This window comes from Zeugodacus cucurbitae, chromosome 6 (assembly GCF_028554725.1).
Source record: "Zeugodacus cucurbitae isolate PBARC_wt_2022May chromosome 6, idZeuCucr1.2, whole genome shotgun sequence".
NCBI lineage: Eukaryota > Metazoa > Arthropoda > Insecta > Diptera > Tephritidae > Zeugodacus > Zeugodacus cucurbitae.
In genome coordinates, this window is record NC_071671.1 from 72707413 (window position 1) to 72729622 (window position 22210).

At 34.4% G+C, this 22210-nt stretch overlaps 4 protein-coding genes across 10 annotated transcripts in view; 3 read left to right on the forward strand and 1 right to left on the reverse strand.

The window, feature by feature from the left end:
- Positions 1 to 7297, forward strand: part of LOC105221370 (SET and MYND domain-containing protein DDB_G0277331) — a 26632-nt gene extending 19335 nt beyond the window's left edge. Inside the window, exons 1-3 of one of the 5 annotated variants that reach the window (XM_054234956.1) lie at positions 1742 to 2194; positions 2905 to 4735; positions 6853 to 7297. In XM_054234956.1, the coding sequence (XP_054090931.1) occupies positions 3462 to 4735; positions 6853 to 6913 (1335 nt within the window). In that variant the 5' untranslated portion in view covers positions 1742 to 2194; positions 2905 to 3461 and the 3' untranslated portion in view covers positions 6914 to 7297. Of the gene's footprint in view, positions 1 to 1741; positions 2195 to 2904; positions 4736 to 6852 lie in introns of those variants that run through there. The other 4 variants (XM_054234955.1, XM_029046322.2, XM_011198312.3 and 1 more) reach the window with 4 other exon arrangements.
- On the forward strand, positions 7002 to 12317 carry LOC114803508 (uncharacterized). The gene is made up of 5 exons (XM_011198302.3): positions 7002 to 9478; positions 10460 to 10569; positions 10677 to 10858; positions 11203 to 11443; positions 11800 to 12317. Exons 1-5 carry the CDS (start codon positions 7406 to 7408, stop codon positions 11939 to 11941), a joined length of 2748 nt encoding a protein of 915 aa, XP_011196604.2. The 5' UTR covers positions 7002 to 7405; the 3' UTR covers positions 11942 to 12317.
- Positions 12318 to 12458: 141 nt separating this feature from the next.
- Positions 12459 to 20327, forward strand: LOC105221369 (monocarboxylate transporter 9). Of its 3 annotated transcripts, none has more exons than XM_011198306.3 (6): positions 12459 to 16445; positions 17324 to 17433; positions 17532 to 17713; positions 17781 to 18021; positions 18134 to 18341; positions 19016 to 20327. In XM_011198306.3, the coding sequence occupies exons 1-5, from the start codon at positions 14715 to 14717 to the stop codon at positions 18252 to 18254; spliced, it is 2385 nt and encodes a 794-aa protein (XP_011196608.2). In that variant the 5' UTR covers positions 12459 to 14714; the 3' UTR covers positions 18255 to 18341; positions 19016 to 20327. The 3 variants fall into 3 exon arrangements, with proteins under 3 accessions (XP_011196608.2, XP_054090926.1, XP_028902150.2); XM_054234951.1 differs by having other exon boundaries at positions 18134 to 18335; XM_029046317.2 differs by lacking the exons at positions 18134 to 18341; positions 19016 to 20327 and having other exon boundaries at positions 17532 to 17709; positions 17781 to 17949.
- Positions 20142 to 22205, reverse strand: LOC105221371 (ras-related protein Rab-2A). The gene is made up of 5 exons (XM_011198313.3): positions 22025 to 22205; positions 21234 to 21393; positions 21014 to 21169; positions 20607 to 20787; positions 20142 to 20533 (listed from the first exon to the last, which is right to left on the reverse strand). The coding sequence occupies exons 1-5, from the start codon at positions 22068 to 22070 to the stop codon at positions 20435 to 20437; spliced, it is 642 nt and encodes a 213-aa protein (XP_011196615.1). The 5' UTR covers positions 22071 to 22205; the 3' UTR covers positions 20142 to 20434.
- Between the last annotated feature and the right edge of the window lie 5 nt (positions 22206 to 22210).

The window sequence follows — 22210 nt, forward strand, 5'->3', positions numbered from 1 at the left end:
AAGTTTTAACGTACATACATATGTATTTATGTATGTGCATATGATATTTTCTACTAAAGATTATTTGAAAAAGTTTGTTTATATCGAACTCGATGTCTTCGAGTTTTTGTCAAAATTATTATTTAAACTATTAATCACATAGATTGGATCTGAATTTAGGTCATCCGTCGAATTCCTTCTTGGCAGCTGTTCAATTTGATAATTTACAAAAACACGACGTTTTCAAAATAATATGCACTCGACCATCGGCGAAGTCATCATTGCAAACCAACTGAGCTAAAAATTTAAGTCCGCTGTTTTGTTTTCCTTTTATATTTTCTAGTTTTTCCGACAAATTTGACGATTTACCACAGGGTATGTTCACAGAACTGCTTTTTGCAATGGCACTTGTATATTTGTATGCATAATTTATGTGACTATAAATTACACGCATTGGTGTGATTGCGATTATTATACCACAATAATTACAGTTAACTAATAAATATGTGTGAATATATGACTGATTATATGGCTATTTTTATGGCTTTACGCAATCAACATTGTCAAATACTGAAGTAGAAATATCACCTTAGACATACGGTAGTTATTTTCACATGATTGGAATGGCCTCTTCCTGTTAAGAAATATGGGTCAAGAGCTCATCACATACGTACATATGTATGTATGAGTGATACTAAGGTATCTTTCTATTGTTTACCACTATTTATCACAAATTACAGTATGTAATATAAAAATAAAACGGAAACTCGCTCATTGGACTAGCCCTAGTCTCTTAAAAGAATCAGCCATCCTTTTTAAGAATCTAAATCACTCCATGGGAAACGAAAACACTTTACCGACCTATTGCAATGTAGGCAACTCGTGCATTGACAAAAGTACCAAGCCAATTGAGCAGCTTATCTCAATTATTAGCAATATCTGAAAATTAATGTGTCTTTGCTGTGAACTACAACTGCCACAAACGCCTCCATAATCATTGTAGAACAGCAGAAAACTATCAGTGTAAACAGAAATAGGAACAACCACCTTCGCTAAAAATTTTGCCTTAATCACACGAACTCACATACATACTATATACGAGTACATAAATGTATACACATATGTATTGTAGTGGTCATAATAAAATGACAATCAGCGATAAGAACAGCTATTAAATTAGTGTCAACGACTATAACCAAATATATGAATATTTAAAAATAGACACACACGCTCCCACATACGAGTACTTCATCAACATACATATGTATATGAATACATACTCACATAGGTCTATCTGAACACATGAAGTATGAACCGTAAGTCCAACTAGTCAGCCGACTGTCCGTGTGCTAAAGAAACAACTCTAATTCGTTCAGAACGTACCTATCCCCAACACTAGTCCAAAAAAGACATTAAAATCCCTTCAGTAAAACCATGTCAAACTCGAACTGAATCATAAGAAGAGCTAATTCTTTGCATACTTGAATGTGTTAAATTTAATTTTAATTAATTTCAATCGTTAAAGTCAAATAAAACATTTCAATAACAAGTAATTTTGTAATTGGTACAACACTGGTCCCTTTGAAACTAGTTTACTGCCAGTTCGAAAAATTGAGTTACAAAGCTCGATCAGTGCTGCATTTATAAATTATTAGTTTCCCTGGCTAGTTTATTGTTTCACTGGGGGGTACTCTGACCCTCTCTTATCCCCTCTCTACTGCCGTCAACCGATCGTACGACGTATAAACATTATCATCATCTTAACGTACTCACACAAACAAGTACTAGCAGATACGGATAGACCTATATTATGGTTTTTATGGAAAACAGATTTTTGCAGCGCTTAGCCGATCAAACAACGCGCTAAGCTCTTTCAGTCTTGTTATACAGTTACTCGCGGCATGGAGCGGGCTCTTCAAGTAGTCCAGCCGGCTGGCAGTAAGAAATGCATAGGTCGATATGGGTTAAGTGCCGACTATAGTGCATAGTGACGTTAGACGACTACCGCATTAAGTGAGACGAGCCTCCCTGAGGGAGTAAAGTGTGTGCGCGTTTTGTACGCATAAGTGTTTGAATATACATATTTAAAATATTAATGTATGTGAAACCGCAATCGACACGAATATAAGAAAGTCTTCAGTCAAATTTATATGGCCATTAACTTTTAAATAAGTCAACGCGGTTATAACTATATAAAGTAAGAAGTAAGAAAATGGTAATATATCTGTAAACATTATTAAGTTTCTCTCTGAACGTAAAAAAAAAAACAAAAACAACTCTGCTTTACTCTTGTTTTATTTTGGTTCAGATATAAACTCAAATTGAATGATAGATCTCATTGGTAAACTTATTTGTAATCTGTGTAATGGCACAGGCATAGGCACTTTAGAGAGATCAGTTCAGTCTCATAATATTAATCCCATTGAACGCATGTCGAGGAAATAGAGGAAATACCCGCTGGTGAAAGCCGAGGAAGAGAGAGACCTCCACTTCGTTGGAAGGACCAGTTGGAGAAGGACCTGGTTTCACTTGGTATCACCAATTGGCGCCAAACTGCCAAAAAGCGCTGTCGGCTACTACTCGGCCAGTCAAGAAGAAGAAGGAAATGGAGGGTAAAAATCGAACCGTTTTAGGTGCGATTTAGAGAGTCATTTAGGTTTGTCCAACAGAAGGAAATAGTTCGTAATGAGGGATGCCATCTAATTTTATTAACTAATTTAATTATTTAAATTAACTAAGTTAATTATTTTAACAAGTTATTCCGCATGGTCTGCTGTAACAAATTTAACAATCAATCTGTGTCTACGGAACTAAAATTTATAATATTATTATCAGGCTTGAATATAGTCTATACGCATTTAAAATCAACAATTTAAATTAATTGGGAAATCCATTAATAATATTTTATTTTCCCCTTCTTTACAGTTGGTCATCGCGAATACAGAACTGCAGTGTAACGGAACGAATAGAAAGCGACCATTCAAAAGAACCATCCAACCAATTAGCCATCAATTTGCTTATCGGCGCTTACTAATCACCTCTACAGTGATCGTCAACAATACTTTCTCAATTTATTTTGTTGTTATAGTGTAAATTTAATTTCTAACAATGAACGCGACGCAGCAAGATTGTCAACTCATTTGACACATACCGAATAAATGTTGTGACAAAAGAAAAATAACAAATACAACGAAGTGAAAGGACGCAGTTCAATTGCTGAACCAAAAAAAAAATTCAAATAAATTTAAATCTTACACATTAATTAGATAAACGAACACTGTTGTGAGACAGTCGGAAAACTGAGTTGAAAACTATTATTTTATTTTTATTTTTTGTTCTTGTTTGTTTATACCAAAAAAAGAATGCAAAAATCTTGATAAACCTACAGCAAAAGGAATTCGAGAGAAAAAACTAATATATAATACAAATACAAATACTTCTAATTGATCAATACGCTCAGCGAACGGAAATCTTCTTGCCGCATGTGGATTATATCAGTGTTTGTGATTCTGCCAAAGACGTTGTTGAAGTGGACGACGCCGCATTGCAAAAGTGCAACCAAATTCAAAGCGAAACTCGTCAGACACCAATTGTCAGCAGAAATAGTAGCAGCAATAACAACAACAAAAACAATATTAGTTGCAGCTTTAGCGCCCATTAGCAAGAACGACAACAACAATAACAACAGCAACATCAGCAGTAGTGTAGCAGAAAAAGCTGTAGCCTTTAACCCAAAGCAATATTCTAGCCAATTAATAATAGTCGAGTGTGTGCCCATCGCATTTTTAGTATCCACACCGTTGTTGCCAGCGACGGGGCCTCTGTTCGATATCGTACTTATTTTCATCGTATCGCTTATTCGTTTATGCATTCAACATTTCCTCCATAACGCGGTTAAATCGAAGTTAGTATTCTTGATGAATGACATTCGCGTTAAAACACTTTATAAGCCAACTACAAAAACAACAGAAACAGTAGCAGCTGGAACTGAATTGACTGTAATATTGTCGAAAATATTAAGAGCTATTCGCATAGTGATAGAAAACAATAATAATAACAACAACAATAATATCAACAGCAACAATCTATTAAGATTTATAGTGGAGAAAACCACAAGAATAATAACAACGTTAACCAATCAAATCCCCCGCATCAGTGAGGCTATCGCCCCCCTCTATTCAATATTAACATCAGGAAATAGCATAAACATCATCACGGTGGCCGCCCTTGTACAATTACACCTCTTTAATAATAACTCCTTCTCGTCGAACAATCATCGCACTTACAATAACGGCAGTAAATCGAATAAAGTATTTCTACACTATACACCACGTGATCCGCGTTTAAGAAACGTCAGTGAAAATCAAGAGATTTTCATTAATAAACACCAAATCGATAGTGTTAGTGAATTGAAAATAACTGAAGATTTATGCGCTTATGGTGAAGTTATTGGAGGTTCCTCCACAATAGTAACAATAACAAAAGTTAGCGCTAACTTACAAATATCCTGTGATTGTAATCAAATTATTAATTGTAACCATACGTGTAATCTTAGTAAGAATAATAATAGTGAATTTGATGGTGAAAGTGAAAGTGAATGTAAAAGTATTGCAAGCCGCAACTTAATTATTAGTGAATCTTCGCATAGTAACATTATTTCGTCTATCAACTCCCTCAAACTGATATACAAGGAGACACAAACCCCAACACACCCAACAGACGAAAAGGTCCCTAAAGTGAAAAGTAAGTTCTTGAGGTAAGTCTGTCACCGTTTATATTGTCACCTTGTCATTCACCTTAGAAACGTGTTTTAAGCTTTAAACAAAGTTTAATTTAATATATTTCCTGATTTCCCACAAGCAATTGATATCTCTAAAAAACGCCAATTGGATAGTGAAGACTGTTTACTAAAATTCACCAACTCAATTATATTAGCGAAAGGTCAAAATTTCATCATCATCAAAATTTGCAGGCGAAATTACTCCGTTATTATTTCATACAGTTATGAATATGCGCATATGACTTAGACGCATAGTTCAGATATACGTTTAGTGTCTTTAGGGGGAGTATAGTTCGGGACCGAACATTAGAGAACAACCAAGCTGTATGAACATAAACTCCAAAAAAAGGAACATTAGTAAGGCAGTTGCATATGATTAAACGCAAGCATAATTCAATGGAAAGGCGTTAACCCACGAGTACAACTCTTTTGCCGTCCTCCTATTTGATGGTTTATGGGAGAACACCGAACACCTTCACTTGTTTATTTATATAAACAAATTTTCTCTGGCAATATTAATATTTGTCAACATCTTAGTTTTGCGGGCCGTTGGAGGAATGGGGGCCGACAGTTTGACGTTAATTCGCAAAAATGCAGCGTCTAGGCCAAAATTTTGTTTATACCTTATATACTATACTTTAAATGTAAATATGTATGTATGTAGGTGAGCATTAGTTAGCGTGTCTACACATGAGACCCACAGGGAAATACATTGATTTGAATTGCAGCAATCAACTGTTAGCCACAAATCAATCCTTTTATTTCCCCTTTAATTTCTATCAAGATAAATGAGATTTTATGGCCAACTTAATTTAAGGAACCTATCTACATTAGTATTTTTTAACAGATTTTTACAATTAAATACAATATAATTATTTTACTATTTTATTTCAAAGTATATATTCCAAACTAAATCCATCCTCTCTTGTATTGAGGTGAATAATATTCATAAACTACATACATAGGTATTTGGTACATAAAGGTAAATGCAACATAACACAATCTTCTGCTTGAAGAGCCAGTTTACTTGAAATTCTCAGTTGAAACAAAAATATAATTGCCTTAATTTTTACCTACGTGGTCGTTTTAGGTTCATTCGTTTGCGCATTTCGGCTGCCAGCAATTCAACATTCTTTTTTATTTTCGTCTTGACGATTTATTTTGAATTTCTACTATTTCTCAATATTTAGGAGGTCAAGTTGAAGGAAACTCACCTTATTCTCAAACTGATTTTATTATGTTTTGGTATTGTTTTTTATCTATTATTTCATAGGTTACCAAAAACTTGTTGTTGCTTTCGCCCAAGCAGTCTCTCAACAGTATCATAATGAGATTGTTATTTTCTCTGTTTATCGGCTACTTAATTAAATACTAATTATATATTCAAGTTTATTAAATTCATAAAATTACAATAATTAACTTCAATAATAATTGTTTTTTATTTTTAATATTTGTGTAATATTTACATGTATGTGTTTGTATGTACTATAAAATAACGTGCTATAAAATAATAAACTATAACAGTGTTAAAGGCTTTCATAATTATATGAAATGTAAAAATATACGACATACATTCTCTTATGTAAGCTTCTACAAAAATCTAATTCCTTCTTTGAATCAGTGACCCCAAAGTTGTTTGTATAATAAAACACCAAATTAAATGACGGTTTCAATGCCTACAATAATTGTGTATATTAAGCATCAGTTTTGACAAATGTATATAGAAGAACTAGAATTAACTCTACTCATCTAACACCCCTTTTCCTTTGGTCCGACCCTATCGAAACAGCTCGTTTCCTGGACCTCCCGCTAGATGACTTCGATGACAATTATGCTAGGCTTATCGGTTCAGACAGGCTTGAGTAACCGTTACAACAACAACAACGACAAATGTGTATATGAGATATTTAGCATCGTTCCTATTACATAAAATTTGTATGCATCATCAGAAAGAACAACAGGAAAGTAATTCCACCAGCATTTGAAAAAGGCCTAGAGATCTAAAATAAATCGTACTCAAGAATGTATATAATAAGTGTGTATAATTTTTGCCTTGAATAATTTGAATAATATATTTTGTAATTTATTTACAGGAACTCACTTGGGTCCCCAGAATTTAACGCAGCGTACTATACAGTTGGTATTCTACTGTAAAGTGTAAAGTTGAACTCATTGTGCGAAGCGAATTGCCTAACCATCTCCGTGTTCCTCACCACAGTTGCTGTTATACTGAATTCCGTGGTGTGCCATTTAATCCGGAGATAAAACTCACAAATATATACCGCAAGAAAAGGAATGTTAAAACGCAGATTGTTTGTCGAGAATTAAAATAAAAACCGTTGAATTGATGAGAAGCTGGTCTTACCGGAAAACAGATTAAGAGTAACAGGATATAAAAAAGATAAACAAATATTAGACCAAGTACAATAAGAAAAGCATTGCTGAAAACCATTGTGTTCAAAACGAAATCAGACGTACACAAACAAAAAATTAATTGGAGAATTATTGATATAATAAAAAATAGGGGTCATCGTCAGATATAACATAAAAAACCTACGTACGTTTTTATATCAGCCTTCACACAATAAAATAAGATCCACAGTTACATATTTTATCCTGTTTAAAATAGTTTATAGAACCTAAAAAATGGTTGCGAATCAAACGAATATTAAAAGTAAACCGGATAGTGCAATCTATCAGACACTATCCACCCCGACAGACGTACAATCAATCGTGGCATCATTAACGCCTACGCCTACACCCACAACGACCCCACTAAATAAATCCATAAAACATGATTTCTTTCCCGAGGTAAAGTTCTGTGATCTATCGGCAAGCGACTTACATGATGGCAACAGTGATTACGCGGTGAATGAACGTCTACTGAAACATTGCCTTATCACCGTAGATGACGATAATGGTGGTCTAACCACGACAACGACCACGACAACAAACTTTTTGGTGATGGAGAATAATGATGTGAAAAAACGTAAGCGTCTTATATCGAATGAATCGGGTGATTCGATTGATTCTAGTTCAACAGATAAAAAGAAGCCAGAGATACCAGATGGTGGTTACGGTTGGGTTGTGGTTTTAGCGTCACTCATTGTCTCGCTAATCGCAGATGGTTTATCTTTTTCATTTGGACTTATCAATTCTGAATTATTGCATTACTTTGGAGAGTCTCCCTCGAAAACGGCTTGGATTAGTTCGTTATTCTTTTCGGTACCACTCTTGATGGGTCCGATCTGGTCAAATCTGGTTGATAATTATGGGTGTCGTAAAATGACCATATTTGGCGGTTTACTGTCAGCAATCGGATTTGGTCTTTCCTCTCTTTGTAACTCTGTGGAGATGTTAATGCTGACTTTTGGTATCATTTCCGGTTTAGGGCTGGGCATTGGTTATGTAACAGCAGTAGTATCCATAGCGTTTTGGTTCGATAAGAAACGTACTTTCGCTACTGGTATAGGTGCTTCTGGAACTGGAATCGGCACCTTCTTGTACGCACCTTTGACTCAATGGCTAATCGATAGCTATGGGTGGCGCGGTGCCACACTCATTCTTGCAGGCACGATGCTAAATACTTGCGTTTGTGGCGCATTGATGCGCGATCCAGATTGGTTGATAGAAGAAAATCGTCTCGAAAGCCGTTCACAAAGTATGACCACATTTTCGAATTCAAGCGTTTGTCTCGAAGAAATCAAAAAGCTCTTAGATACTGGGATAACCAAGGAGGCAGTACTTGACACGTTGGTAACAAAGAATAATACAGAGGCTAATCAACAAATTAATGACCCACACGAATTTGTTATGAAACGCTATCGAAGCGAAATCTTCTTACCGACCTTTTTGGGTTCTCAAGATTTGGAATGTGTTTACGAAATTAAGAGTCTCAGTAGGCGTTCACTACGTAATAAAGATGGAATGGAAGCGCCTTCACGGGAAAACTTATTATCAATGTCTTCTGCTGGCCCTAATCCAACTGCAGCCATTATTGGCTCACCCGATGACACTATGATGGGTGGTATTGCTGAAACCGTCGCTGAAGATGCGAGAAAAAGTTTCTTAGCATCGATGGAAACACTCTCGCCATCTGAGAAGAATTCTCTTGGTCATGCTACACCATCGGATGCATCGTTATCTTCGCAACAAGCTGTAGGTGGGATAAATTCTAAAGCAAACCCACGCGAGTTCCAACGCAACTCTCCTAACGATGGCAATATGGCCAACTCACGTTATTCTTTAAATGAAAACTTTTTCAGTGCAAAGAATGCAACTACATCTTTTGTAGACCTTAAGCCTAATGGCTTGCGGCACAATTCTGTTGATATACTGAGCGATGAGACTTACTTTATGTCAATTAAAAAGAGTAATGCACAACTAGTTAATGGTAATTTAAGAAAACTACACAAAGACCCGGTAATAATTGGAATACCAGAAAATGATGCTAGCGTTAAGCCAACGAAAAGAGCACGTACCGATAGCATTAGCGGCATGCGTCGTCTTTCCAAGTCAAAGAAACCGTCAGTTCGACCAAGCTTGCGGTATAATACCTCCATACGGAATTCCAACTTCCTCAAGAACATGCGTATACACCGTAACTCTATACATTATCGTGGCGCTATACTAAACACACATCGCTACCGATTGCGAGCATCTTCGTGTCCGAATATATACCGGAACTCAATGACAACAATAGCGAAAGAAGAAGAAGACGTGAGTATTCTGCAAATGTTGTTGTCCTTATCAATAGAAGCTTTCTCACCTTCTGTGAGTTATTTCGCACTCTCAATCCTTCAATATTAAACCAGTCAAGATTCCCAAACAAAGGTCCCCTTTTCAAATATTACAATTCAATATTACGTGTCAATAGCCCTAAAAAACTGAAACTGAAATGAAACACTCCAAAACCCTACACTTTAGTATATTTTCAGTTTAGGCATAAGCAAGAGAAATATTAGACGGATATAGGAAAATATATTAGAATGATGAACAGAGCTTTTCATCTCTCTATTGACTGCACCCTACCCGAAACTTATTGAAAGATTTGCTTTGATTTTCAACTATACTACTATTATAAAGAGGAAAGATTTGTATGTATGTTTGCAATGAATAAACTCAAAAACCACTGTGCCGATTTCAAAAATTCTTTCACCATTGGAATGCTACATTCACCTCGAGTATCGTAGGCTATATTTTTTGCTAGAATCTCAACTTTCTGCAAATAGTTCCCAGATGATGGTATCAAAAATACTCCGTGGTGGAGAATCTTGCTGAACAAAATTTCAAAACCTCCCAAGTACGAGCTTGAGAGTCGAGTACGGAGCGTGTGCAACGGCTTGAAGAACAAAATATTAGAAATATACAAGCTCGCACTAGGTCGTCGAACTCTGAGCGTTCCCAACGCATTCGTAATCAGAAAGATAGACAACGGACACCAAAGACTACAGGTCGTAATCAAGTTTTAGCACATTACAAATAAAATATAATTTCATGTTCGAATTTTCCTCATTTTACTTTTTTAAATGAACCCACCCAAGAAACGGGAAAGTACATACATATGTATGAGAGAGTGTGTATAAGTGTGTAAAAACTAACTTTTGAAATGTTTGTTTAAACCCGTGCTGGAGCTGGGAGCAGTCTGCTAGTTAATAAATAAGAAAGAAGTAAATAAATATTGTAATTATATATTTTCAGACTTGGTACGAGAGTATGGTCGACACAATGAAGACAGTATTTGATTTTTCGTTGTTTGCAGACATGAAATTTACACTTTTCAATTTATCTACATTGTTTCTATTCATTTGGTAAGTAAAATACACTGCATTCTTTGTACACATACACCATAACTATATGTATTTATATAGCAGAGATGGGAAACGAATTAATTTTTTATACGAATTTGTCATCACAGGTTCATAATTCCTTACCTCTATCTGCCGGAGCATATGAAGCTTCATGGCTATGAAACGACGGACAGTGCACAAATGATTTCAGCTATAGGCATCGCGCAAACCATCGGCATGATCGCTTTGGGCTATGTGGGCGATCGCTCCTGGATGAATGTGAATATTTGCTATTCGGCATGTATGGTGGGTAAGTGTGAAATGCAAAAACAAGCACATAATTGTATAATAAGGGGGAAGAGGGAATTTTCAAAGGATACACAAATGGTTTTCCACTAACGTGAACTAAGATTTAATGAAACTAGTGAAGCAATACATTTATTGTCCCTTTGAATCAGTGGCAAAATATCTTAAATTTACTAATTCCATAGCACAACATGATTTTTAATTACTCACGCTCAATGACCACTATAAACAGGCGAATAATTCTCCAATTCGAAAGAATTGAGATTTTTTTATCAGAAGCATTATTGGAATGCACCACCATCTGCATACATTTCAAATCAGGCGATTTTACTTTCGTTATACTTTCAGTTTGCGGCTTATCGGTGTTTTTGATGCCTATTCTTGTGAGTAGTTACATTGGACTGCTGTTAATGTGCATCATCTTCGGAATCACTTTCGCCAGCTCCTTTTCATTTACACCCAGCATTTTGGTCAGTATTGTCGATTTGGATGATTTTACGTGTGCCTATGGATTGGTGCTCCTGGTACAAGGTGTTGGCATGATTGCAGGGCCCCCAATCGCAGGTGCTATTTATGAAATGACGCTAAGGTAAGTCGAATGGAAATAAGCATCTTTCTTAAATGCCTAGCGTAAGCATCCTTTAGAAAATCAATAAATTTAGAAATCAATCAGTAGCCTTTCTCAACACTTTTAGAATTAATCTTCTTTTTATCACCATAAAAACAATACAAAATTTGACAGATATACTGGAAATAAATCAAATTGTTTGCACGGAATTAAAGTAAGCCTAAATGTATGCAAACATTTGCTTTATATGGCTTTGTATTTGTGATTCATTTGCCGATTACACATAGTCGATCGGCTGTAGAAACTTCTCATCTAGGAACGCACTCAATTACATATTTAATTTGACTAAACCAAATATTAATCTAATCTCTTCACAGATGGGATAACGCATTCTACGTTGCCGGTGTATTTGTTGCCTTATCTGGCGTGGCCTCCTATTTGATAGAATTCTGTGAGAAGCGAGAAAAAGGCAGCGACAGCGATGTCTCCGAGACTAAGAAAGCTAATCTAATACATTAAATTTCTAATTCCTGCTTCATAACAACAACATAGCAACAATGTCTTCTGTGTTACATGTACGAAATATAATATGTGTGTACATATGTTTGTACAATAGTACACCGTACATTATAATATAATTATGTATTGAATGTTTGAATATAATATTAAAATTCATCTGAACTAAGCTTACAAAAGTTTCTCATGTACTTGACGATTAAAAATTTCAATTTGCAAATGAACACATGTATACATTCATAGATAATGCACTTACATATATTATCATTAAAAGTAAAAACATCTGAAATACTTCGTATCTTTGTGATAACAGAAAATACACACACACTGCAACTTAAAGTTTTTAAACCCACATACCCACATACATACATAAATAAATCACACAACAATACAACAGGCCAATTTGTGTTCTGTATAATAAAAACTTAACTGTTAATTAAAGCGTTTTATTTATTCTCATCTTTATTATTATTTTTTGGTTTTTTTTTTTGTAGATTACTTAATTTATTACTGAATACAAGTTGCACAATAAATATGCAAGAAATAATAGATGACAGTATCTGAATAAGCAGTTAAACAAGCAATGCGCACATTAATTACATATTAATCTAAACAAAATAGTGAATATGCAAATATGATAGCATGTTCATCTATTATAGAGCTTGATACATAAATTTCGAAAATTTATCAAGATTCGACTGCAGTTAATCATGCGTCTTCTGTTCCCTTAAAGTGATCCTATATATTGAAGCAAAAAAAAGCTTTCGTTAAACTGGTATTAAACCGATTTGAATAGCAATCGCTATTAACTACATATGTACATATGTATGTAGTTGTACTATTGGGGATATTGTGGAAAACTCAGAAACTATATTTATAATGTTGAAAATTGAGTGATAAAAACAAAAAAAACAGTCAGTGCACTAAATGTATTATTTTATGCAATTGTATAAGTATTGAAATTGTAAGCCAACATTTCATAAAATACCAAATATTTTTACGTTTTCCAGATACGCTGTCAATATTCTCAGATTTAAAAAATCCTCAATTACACATTATATAGAGATATATGCATATATTCTTATATTTTAGCTTTAACTAATAACGTTTTAAATTTTGAAATAAAAATCAATTAAGCTATATAATGTTCTGCACAGGCAGTAGTATTACCAAAAGGAGGAGTGGGTATCCCAACTTAGACTTGAAATTCTAAAATAGAAGAAAAAACATATTCACACAGATGCACATTTACACGAACAAAATATTGTATAAACCTCACAAACACTTATACTTATATGCTCATTGTACTGTAAAACAGGTTGAAAAGAAATAAAGTTGCAATAAATAAAAATACATAAGCAAATAAGGTAATATATTATTTACATTCAATGCAAAGAGTAAAAAACCAATTATGGAGTCCAAGTGTTCGAATTAAATCGAAATCATGCTATGGTCTTAAGAATGAGGCATCTATTTTCGAAATCTTATCATTCATTCCACCTGCACCTTGCAGAAAACGCTTCAATGTGTTTACTGTTTTTACCCTGAAATCTTCATGTGTGTTAGAAGAAACCCAAAATAAATAACTACTTTCACGATTTCTAGCAACTGCTCGGCAGCTGGCTTATAGTTCACAATATTACGATACGAACAAAACGAGCAAATATACAAAAATAAACAACCGATTTTAATGACGCTGCTGGTACATATTTCAGGCATTGAACTTACATTGTTATTAAACATGCATACTCCCTACTTATTTGAGCACAATGTACCGACACGTTACCATACAGTTATAAATATTTGTATATAGTCCATGTACATAAACCTAACTGTAAATTCAACTAGCCCAAGTCATTTGAATTTAGCGCCATTTTTGTTTTCAAATACTCGTTAAAGAATTCAGAATCACTTATGAATTCAACTAATTTTATTATAACATTTAAATCCACAAGCAGTTACATATTTAACAAAGGATTTTTGTCTCTTTCATCAGTTTCTTATCTCGGTCAAAGTTCAGATTTTCATACCCCATGAGATGATCGCAGCACCGCTTATCAATTATCAACGAGTATTGACTTAGACAGCCAATTATTCAAAATTGAGGCTCAATTGACAATATTTTCCAGTTTCTCAAAGAGCTCTGCTATTTCGACGTCACTTGACGTCACTATATACCGATTTAGAGTAATCACATATTAGGTATATCACTTAGTTTTCTATACCTGCGGCTTTTGAATTAATCAAAAGCTCAAACAGTCCAATACACGCATTTGTCTTCCCTTTGTGTTGACCATCACTTCTACTTACATAGGTATGTGTCTAAGTTATGTTCCAACTGAATGCTCCACTCTCATCTCAGTTCAAGAGTATTTTGTGGACGCGCACAATTACGATTAGACTACCCTAGCTGTGTTATCACCGACGTCGCTGCAGTCACAATAAATCGGCGAGTACCATCAGTCGCAATGCGCCATAAGTTTCAGATTCGAAAGTAGTCAGAGCGATTCAGATGCCCCGTAGCGCGTGTGTTGCTTTTAAATAAATGTGGGAGAACTGTGATATTAATATGTATATAGTGAAAGAATAAAAGATTCAAATTAATTAAGTTACATTGAAAAATATAAGACGAATGTGCTTGTGACGAACATCGCTAACAGATTAATTGAACGTAAACGATATTCAGCTCAAATACACGTATAAGCAAGTCGAAGTTCCGTGGCACTTCAAACTAAACTGTCACCTTGTAACTGATTGTAAAATCAATAAGAAAAAAATGGTTTTGAAGCAACCCATCGCAGACACTATTCAAACAAAAAGTGCAGTGCATCAAGCAATGTCCATACCAACTAAAATAAGTTCGAACATAGCGTCGATAAGGCCATCAATGACATGTCCATCATCTAGTCAACATGACTGCTACTTTGAGGTTGGATTTCCCGATGACTCTACCAGTTACGACCATGCTGCCACTAATCGTCTGGGTTGTCCAATAAAAATTAACGATGGCAATGACCGCTTGACCACAACAACCAATAAAGAAACGCTTGCAATATTTGAGAGTCGTGCCAAAAGATCGCCGAGTCGCCTTATCTCTAACGAATCGGCCGATTCGATAGGTTCGAGCTCGACTGATAAGAAGACGCCAACCATTCCCGATGGCGGTTATGGCTGGGCCATAGTAGGAGCCTCACTCGTTGTTTCGCTAATCGCTGATGGTTTAGGGTTCTCATTTGGTCTGATTAATTCCGAATTATTAGACTACTTTGGAGAATCCGCCTCAAAAACAGCTTGGATTAGTTCGTTATTCTTTTCGGTACCACTGTTAATGGGGCCGATTTGGTCGAATCTGGTTGATAAGTATGGTTGTCGTAAAATGACCATATTTGGGGGTTTTCTATCAGCCGTCGGATTTGGCCTCTCCTCACTTTGTAACTCTGTGGAAATGTTGATGCTGACTTTTGGGATAATTTCTGGTTTGGGACTGGGCATTGGCTATGTAACAGCAGTTGTATCAATCGCTTTTTGGTTCGATAAGAAACGTACCTTCGCTACTGGCATTGCTGCATCTGGCACGGGAATTGGCACGTTCTTATATGCACCGCTGACACAATGCCTCATAGATAACTATGGCTGGAGAATAGCCACATTAATTCTCGCCGGCACTATGCTAAATACTTGCATCTGTGGTGCGTTGATGCGAGATCCCGATTGGTTAATGGCGGAAAAACGTTTAGAAAAGGAAACTCATTCACAAAATTTAGCCACAACTCCCTTTTCTAATGTCAACCCTAGAGAAAATAAAAATGGGCTCAACATAGTTGCTACAAAGAATGCAATAAATGAAAATTTTGGAAGTAAAAACAATACAATCGAAAGAAATGAAATCAATGATACAAATTACATGAAACGTTTACATAGTGAGATGGTCATTCCTACCTTTTATGAATCTCAATATTTAGATAACGAGTATAAAGTTAGTAGTCTGAATACTCATTTGTCACAACGATTTAGTGACGATATGAAGTCATCTTCGCATGAGAACATGCCATATTTGGCAATGCAGGGAGTAAAGGAAACGGCGGTCATTATAGATACCTATGCTAGCGCACTGAAGGCTGACATTACTGAGACTCAACATGAAGTGAGAAACTTGAATATGAAATCAATTGAGACTTCCTATAGAACAAATTCTAACGATTGTCCATTAATTTTGGCAAATGACAATGTTAAAGGTCTTACCAATTGTACGACATATATTTTGAAATCCGAAAATAATATATTGAAAGACCCGAAACATTTTGTGCGGGTTCAAACCCCATCGCACTTGAATTTAATGCAAACTAGCTCAATACCAAGTTCCAATCTCCAGAAAAATATGCGAATGCACATTAACATATCACATGATCGTGATGCAATATTAAAACCATATTTTCACCGTACAACTTCCTGCCCGAACATTTTCCGGAATTCGATGACGGTGCCAATCACAAATGTGGAAGAACACGTGAGTAAATTATGTACGACGAGCTCAAATCCCTAATCAGGGATGGAGCAATCCTTAATCAGAAAAAATAGGAAATAGAAATCCAACTCAAGTAATTATTAAGATGTTAGCAAATATTACTTCGGTCCATTAGTTTTTTATATAATGTAATTTTTGTAATGTAGACGCCATGAAGTAAATTAGGCTAATCCGATAATAGGGTGTCATATGCATACATAGTATATGTCGTAGTGAAAGTTCCTTATCGTCACCCAAGTATTTAATATATGTAAATATAACAATGGACCATTTAAATTCATGTGCGCCTTATGTTGCGTACTAAAATACTATGTGCATATTTGTGTAATTATGAACAATCAGTGAATCTATCAACTTATACATGTGGTACATACATACATGTATGTCCATTACATCAGATTTTGCGAGCTTTTAAATTTGGCTAGCCAACCTTTATACGAAGTGTCGAACTTCTCTTTTAGAAGCAACCCGATTCTCTTTTCTCCCTCTTTATCTTACATCACAACCAAACAAATGTGAGTCTAAAGCCCCAAGAAGAAGACGAACTTCAAAACAATAAAAATTTTCGAATTAGCATTTCTTAATTATACATATACAAGGAAAACATATCTTTGAAATCAAATTGTAATTAGTGTTGTAAAATTGGTCACAATTTACATATATCTACTCAGTACAATGAGGAATGTAGACGGATAGGTTTCAAGGTATCAGGTATTTGGTGTTGGCCTATGGAATTCAGAATTGCGGGCTCTAGCAGAATATCTTGATAATGCCAACGACTTTATTGCATCAAAGTATTGTATATACATACTACATATGCAATTGTAAGAAAATTATATATATATATATCTGTTTTCCAGACTTGGTACGAATGCGCGGTTGGCACCATGAAGTCCTCCTTTAAATTCTCATTATTTGCGGATGTGAAATTTACACTATTTAATTTATCGATTTTATTTTTGTTCATTTGGTAAGTCGCAACGACCAATAAGTATTTCCATTAGTACAGCAAGGAAATCAATAGTATTTTTATTGAAATACAAATAAAATTGGTTACCATAATTGCAGGTTCATGATCCCATATCTCTATTTACCAGAGCATATGAAGATTTATGGTTACGAAGCAGCAGACAGTGCACATATGATTTCAGTTATTGGCATCGCGCAAACAATTGGCATGATCGGTCTGGGCTATGTAGGCGATCGCTCTTGGATGAATGTTAATGTCTGCTATTCGGTGTGTATGGTAGGTGAGTGCCTCAAGCATATGTCAAGAGAGATGTAAGCGCCTAGAAAGTTAATATATTCTCTTTCTAGTTTGTGGAATCGCGGTGCTTCTAATGCCGCTCCTGGTGAGCACCTATGGTGGACTACTGCTGGCTTGTATTACCTTCGGTTTCACGTTTGCCAGTTCATATTCGCTTACGCCAAGCATTTGCGTTAGAATTGTGGATTTAGATGATTTTACATCCGCTTATGGTTTGGTGTTGTTGGTTCAGGGCGTCGGTATGATTGTGGGACCACCAATTGCTGGCGCAATTTTTGAAATGACGCTGAGGTAAGTTAAAACACTTTCAAATCCAACCATTTATGAAATATTCTTAGGGCTAGGTACATATATTGCTAATCTAAACTTATAAACATTTACATTCCTATTTACTCTACTGCAGGTGGGACGACACATTCTATTTGGCCGGTGCATTTATAGTCCTATCTGGTGCGGCTTCCTATCTGATTGAACTATGCGAGATGGGAGAGAAAGTCAGATCCAATGATGTATCTGAAATATAAAGCACATAAAGATATGAAAATCAAAGTTCGATTTGTATTCAACTTTTTAGAAAAACTCACCGATTGATAGTATATTTACATGTATGGGTAATTTTTAATTTTTTGTTGTAATTTATTATAACTACCTCAGGACAAATACACGTTAGTATTTATTTTAACACATATAAAAGTATATTAATATACAAGCAAGAAGGAGAATGATATTGGAACATATCCAAACTTAAGCAAGAAAAAACAGAATTATATTAAATTAGTTCACTATAGTGATCTTGATCGGTCGCCAAAACGCCAAAACAAATTTTAGCTAAATGACGGAATGTGGAAGATTATGAATTAATTCATATACCCTATCAAAAGGACTTACGAAGGGTGTTGGCAACAACGAAGTCCTCTCCCCTGTACTAGCCAGGGAACAGTTTGGGTCCCAGCAAAAACAATAATTCGAAAGCAATTGCAATACCACATACTCATAAAATCATGTAGGTTTTATATGGTTGTAAGTGTATTTATTTATTTAATTTTATTTAGTCACATATCAAACTTTAATTATCTTAAAATATTTTCTGCAATATTTATCTCATATTATGTTGTTCGCAATATTTTGTGTAAAATTATCAATTCAAAAATATCCATTAATGCAAATATTCGCATGTATATATATGTACGTAGGTATGTAATTTTTATAAGTATCATTTATCATATATATTTAATGGTTGTGTTTAAGTAAATTCATTTATTTTATTCGCCTTAAATAATTTCAGAAATAACCATTCCATCCCGTAAATAAATGAGCACAGAAGCAAATCGCAAGCATATAAAAAATTATACTTGGAATGTAAAAGCGCAGGTAATGTTTCCAGAGCTCAGGACTATAGAACAGTTTCATCACTGCACTCCTACAATTCCACTGTTTTAAAAATATACAAATGAAAAATTACATTTCGATAAATACTAAAAACAACGCAAATGCAAGCAACTTACCCTAACTGAAATATATACCAATTACTTTTGAAGAGATTTTGAATGTATTCATACAAATAAAAAAAATATTTAAGATAAACATTAAGCATTGTATTTAAGAATGTACTTATATAAAATCTTGTATTCTTCTGAGTTATAGTGTTAGTGTTTGATTTCTCATATATATGATTTATTTTTCAAATGGTCCTAGGTATTGTAAGATCAGTTGTTTATTTCCAATTAGTATTATATTTATAGCGTTAAAATATGTTCAATTGTATGCTTGTAATATTGGTTTTTGGTATTTTTAAAAGCGCTTAAAACAATTTTGGTTTTTGTCTTTTTTGTTTAATTCTAATAGATCATATAGCGCACATTTTTCATTATACGTGAAAAATTATTGACGACCACCCTTTGCGCGAAGATTGTGAAATTTGTAAGACTAGAAAAAGAAGAAATAAATCATAAAACACCACCAGTAGCACTGCTTTAGTCGTAACTAATTGAAATAAATTTTAAACTATTTATCTTAATTTTAGCATTTATAACTGTTATTAATGATAAGAGTCAAGATTTTTATACAGTCTGACATTTTTTTTGTGTTTTTTCACTATCTAATGGCAACTGACAATCAGAAATTTTCAAGTGTTACAATTCTGCCAATTTATTAGTTTCTCCAGAATAGAAACATCTCTTCCAAAAAGAGATTAAAGTTTCAAGTTCTCAAATATAAGTAATTGAATAAATTTGAAAATCTGAAATTAAATACCTTTACATTTTCTTTAAGCAATTCATTACAGTGGTTACCACAGTAACTTTAAAACTTTTGAAATATATTTTGTTCTTAGTTAAGTTATACGCCTAATTTCTCTGCTTAAAAATCCGGACTCTATCAACATAACAGTAATAATCTCATAGCCAAAAAAATAAGTTTTCAAGACTTTATTTGGTTTTTGATTTTCTATTTGCGTGGAGTTGATCTATTGATATATGCGTAGATATAATTTTTTAGATTCGTTTAATGTCTTATATTATAAGAATATTAGGAAATGCCGGTTTTCCGTTACACACATTTCACTTTTAGTGGATTTAAAATAAAATTAAAAAACAGAGTAAACAAAAATATGATAAACTTGTGAAGAAAGGAAAAACATCTAGTTAATAGTTATTGATTTTGTTAGAAAAAATCACTAACTTCAGCCGCAGCTGGGAAATGCTACTTAACAACAGCCGCTGCTAGCTGATCCAGCTTGATTGCCAGCACCCGGCAGTGAGGGATTCGTTGGGGAATGCTGTTGTCCAATCTTAATGCCATTTGCCTGTAAACACATTTAAGAAATTGTTATTACACATGTATATTATTTGTCCACTTTTTTCAAGTTTACTAATCACCTCATTGTTTATATCGAAAACACCTTCCTGTATTTTCTCGTAAATCTCTTTCGCTGTATTAATGAACGCTTCCTCTACATTGGCAGCAGTACGAGCTGATGTCTCCATAAATACTAGCCCATGTTCGCGTGCAAAGGCTTCACCCTCCTCTTTTTTAACCTCGCGACGGGAATCCAAATCACTATGGCAAAATACAATTGCATATCATTGTGGGTATATAAAAATATAAGTTTGCAAACAAATCACACCAATGTGTGCGAACCAAATAGTGATAAAGAAGGAGAAGAGAATGATTCATCAATTATATGTGGTGTTAAAAGTGAAGAACATGTTTTATAATTTACAAAAATGCAAACTCAATCGTTTGTAAATATACATATAATAACATTTAGGTCTTTTTTGCATACCTCTTGTTGCCAATCAACATAATAACCATATTCGAGTTCGAGTGTTGGCGTGCATCTTCCAGCCATGTAGTCAAATGGTTGAAGGTTTCACGACGTGTGATATCATACACCAGTAAAGCTCCCGCAGCCCCTCGGTAATACGAACGAGTAATTGATCTAAATAAATTCGTCGAATAAATTTTTAAATCTTTATAGAGACGTGAGTTGTATAGCATTTTACCTAAACGCTTCCTGGCCTGCTGTGTCCCAGATTTGTAGTTTGATTTGTTTGCCATCAATAGTAATCATGCGTGCCCCGAATTCCACTCCAATTGTCAAATCGTGCACGGGTTGGAAGCGTTTGTCGGTGAACTGAAGTAGAAGGCATGACTTTCCGACACCTTATAATAAAATATCATTAATTAGTAACAATAGAAGCATCACAGAAATATCCAATTTTTTTAACATTAATATTAATCAACTTTAGCGATAAAACATAATACGGTATCATTTTCACCTTAATCCTCCCAAATTTACATATTAATAATCGTATACATACATTTAACCATATTATTAGAAGTTGATGTGGGAAAAGTGAGAGAAAAAGGAGGTATTAAATATAAAATATACCCTATTAAAATTTTAGAGCGAAATATCTACGAGATAATAGATGAACTTCGATCCAACATCATTAAATATCCATATCCGTATGCTAGCAGCAATGCTCACAACAATATCAAAATATCGATTTTCCAAAAACATTTTCAAGCCTCTGCTTTCGTCATCACACATGTATTACCTACTGATATTAATCTTAGCAGCTGCTAATATTCATGTACTAGACAGAATTATACAATTGTTTCAAAAAAAATTAAATAAAGCTTTTCTGGGCAGTGTGGCGAAAAAAATGTTTTTGTTCTAAGTTTAATATGGATTTGGTCAACTATTAGCAAGAAGTCTTTGCAGTAAATTTGCATTAATTTCTTTGTGTACACAATTAGTAGTTTTAATTTAAACAATCTGCATACTTACCAGTATCACCGATGATAATATATTTGAACAAGTATGCGTACGACATTTTATCTTTTGATTTCCTGATTTGCTTATTTGTAAATATCACAAAAATTAATTATTTTTCTTAATTTTCGCACAATAGAAACGCAATTTGTGTTACAGTCAAAATCGTATTCTCACTTTTTCTTTCCTTTGTCTATTTAT

Bases quoted from the DNA above. Each gene is read 5' to 3' on its own strand.
- LOC114803508 (XM_011198302.3), top strand. From the start codon at position 7,406: ATGGTTGCGAATCAAACGAATATTAAAAGTAAACCGGATAGTGCAATC. The intron at 9,479-10,459 runs GTGAGTATTCTG...ATATATTTTCAG, and splicing joins TAGCGAAAGAAGAAGAAGAC to ACTTGGTACGAGAGTATGGT. The intron at 11,444-11,799 runs GTAAGTCGAATG...ATCTCTTCACAG, and splicing joins ATTTATGAAATGACGCTAAG to ATGGGATAACGCATTCTACG.
- LOC105221369 (XM_011198306.3), top strand. From the start codon at position 14,715: ATGGTTTTGAAGCAACCCATCGCAGACACTATTCAAACAAAAAGTGCA. The intron at 16,446-17,323 runs GTGAGTAAATTA...TCTGTTTTCCAG, and splicing joins TCACAAATGTGGAAGAACAC to ACTTGGTACGAATGCGCGGT. The intron at 18,022-18,133 runs GTAAGTTAAAAC...ACTCTACTGCAG, and splicing joins ATTTTTGAAATGACGCTGAG to GTGGGACGACACATTCTATT.
- LOC105221371 (XM_011198313.3), bottom strand. From the start codon at position 22,070: ATGTCGTACGCATACTTGTTCAAATATATTATCATCGGTGATACTG. The intron at 21,170-21,233 runs GTAAAATGCTAT...GAATTTATTTAG, and splicing joins GCAGGCCAGGAAGCGTTTAG to ATCAATTACTCGTTCGTATT. The intron at 20,788-21,013 runs GTATGCAAAAAA...ATTTTGCCATAG, and splicing joins ATGTTGATTGGCAACAAGAG to TGATTTGGATTCCCGTCGCG.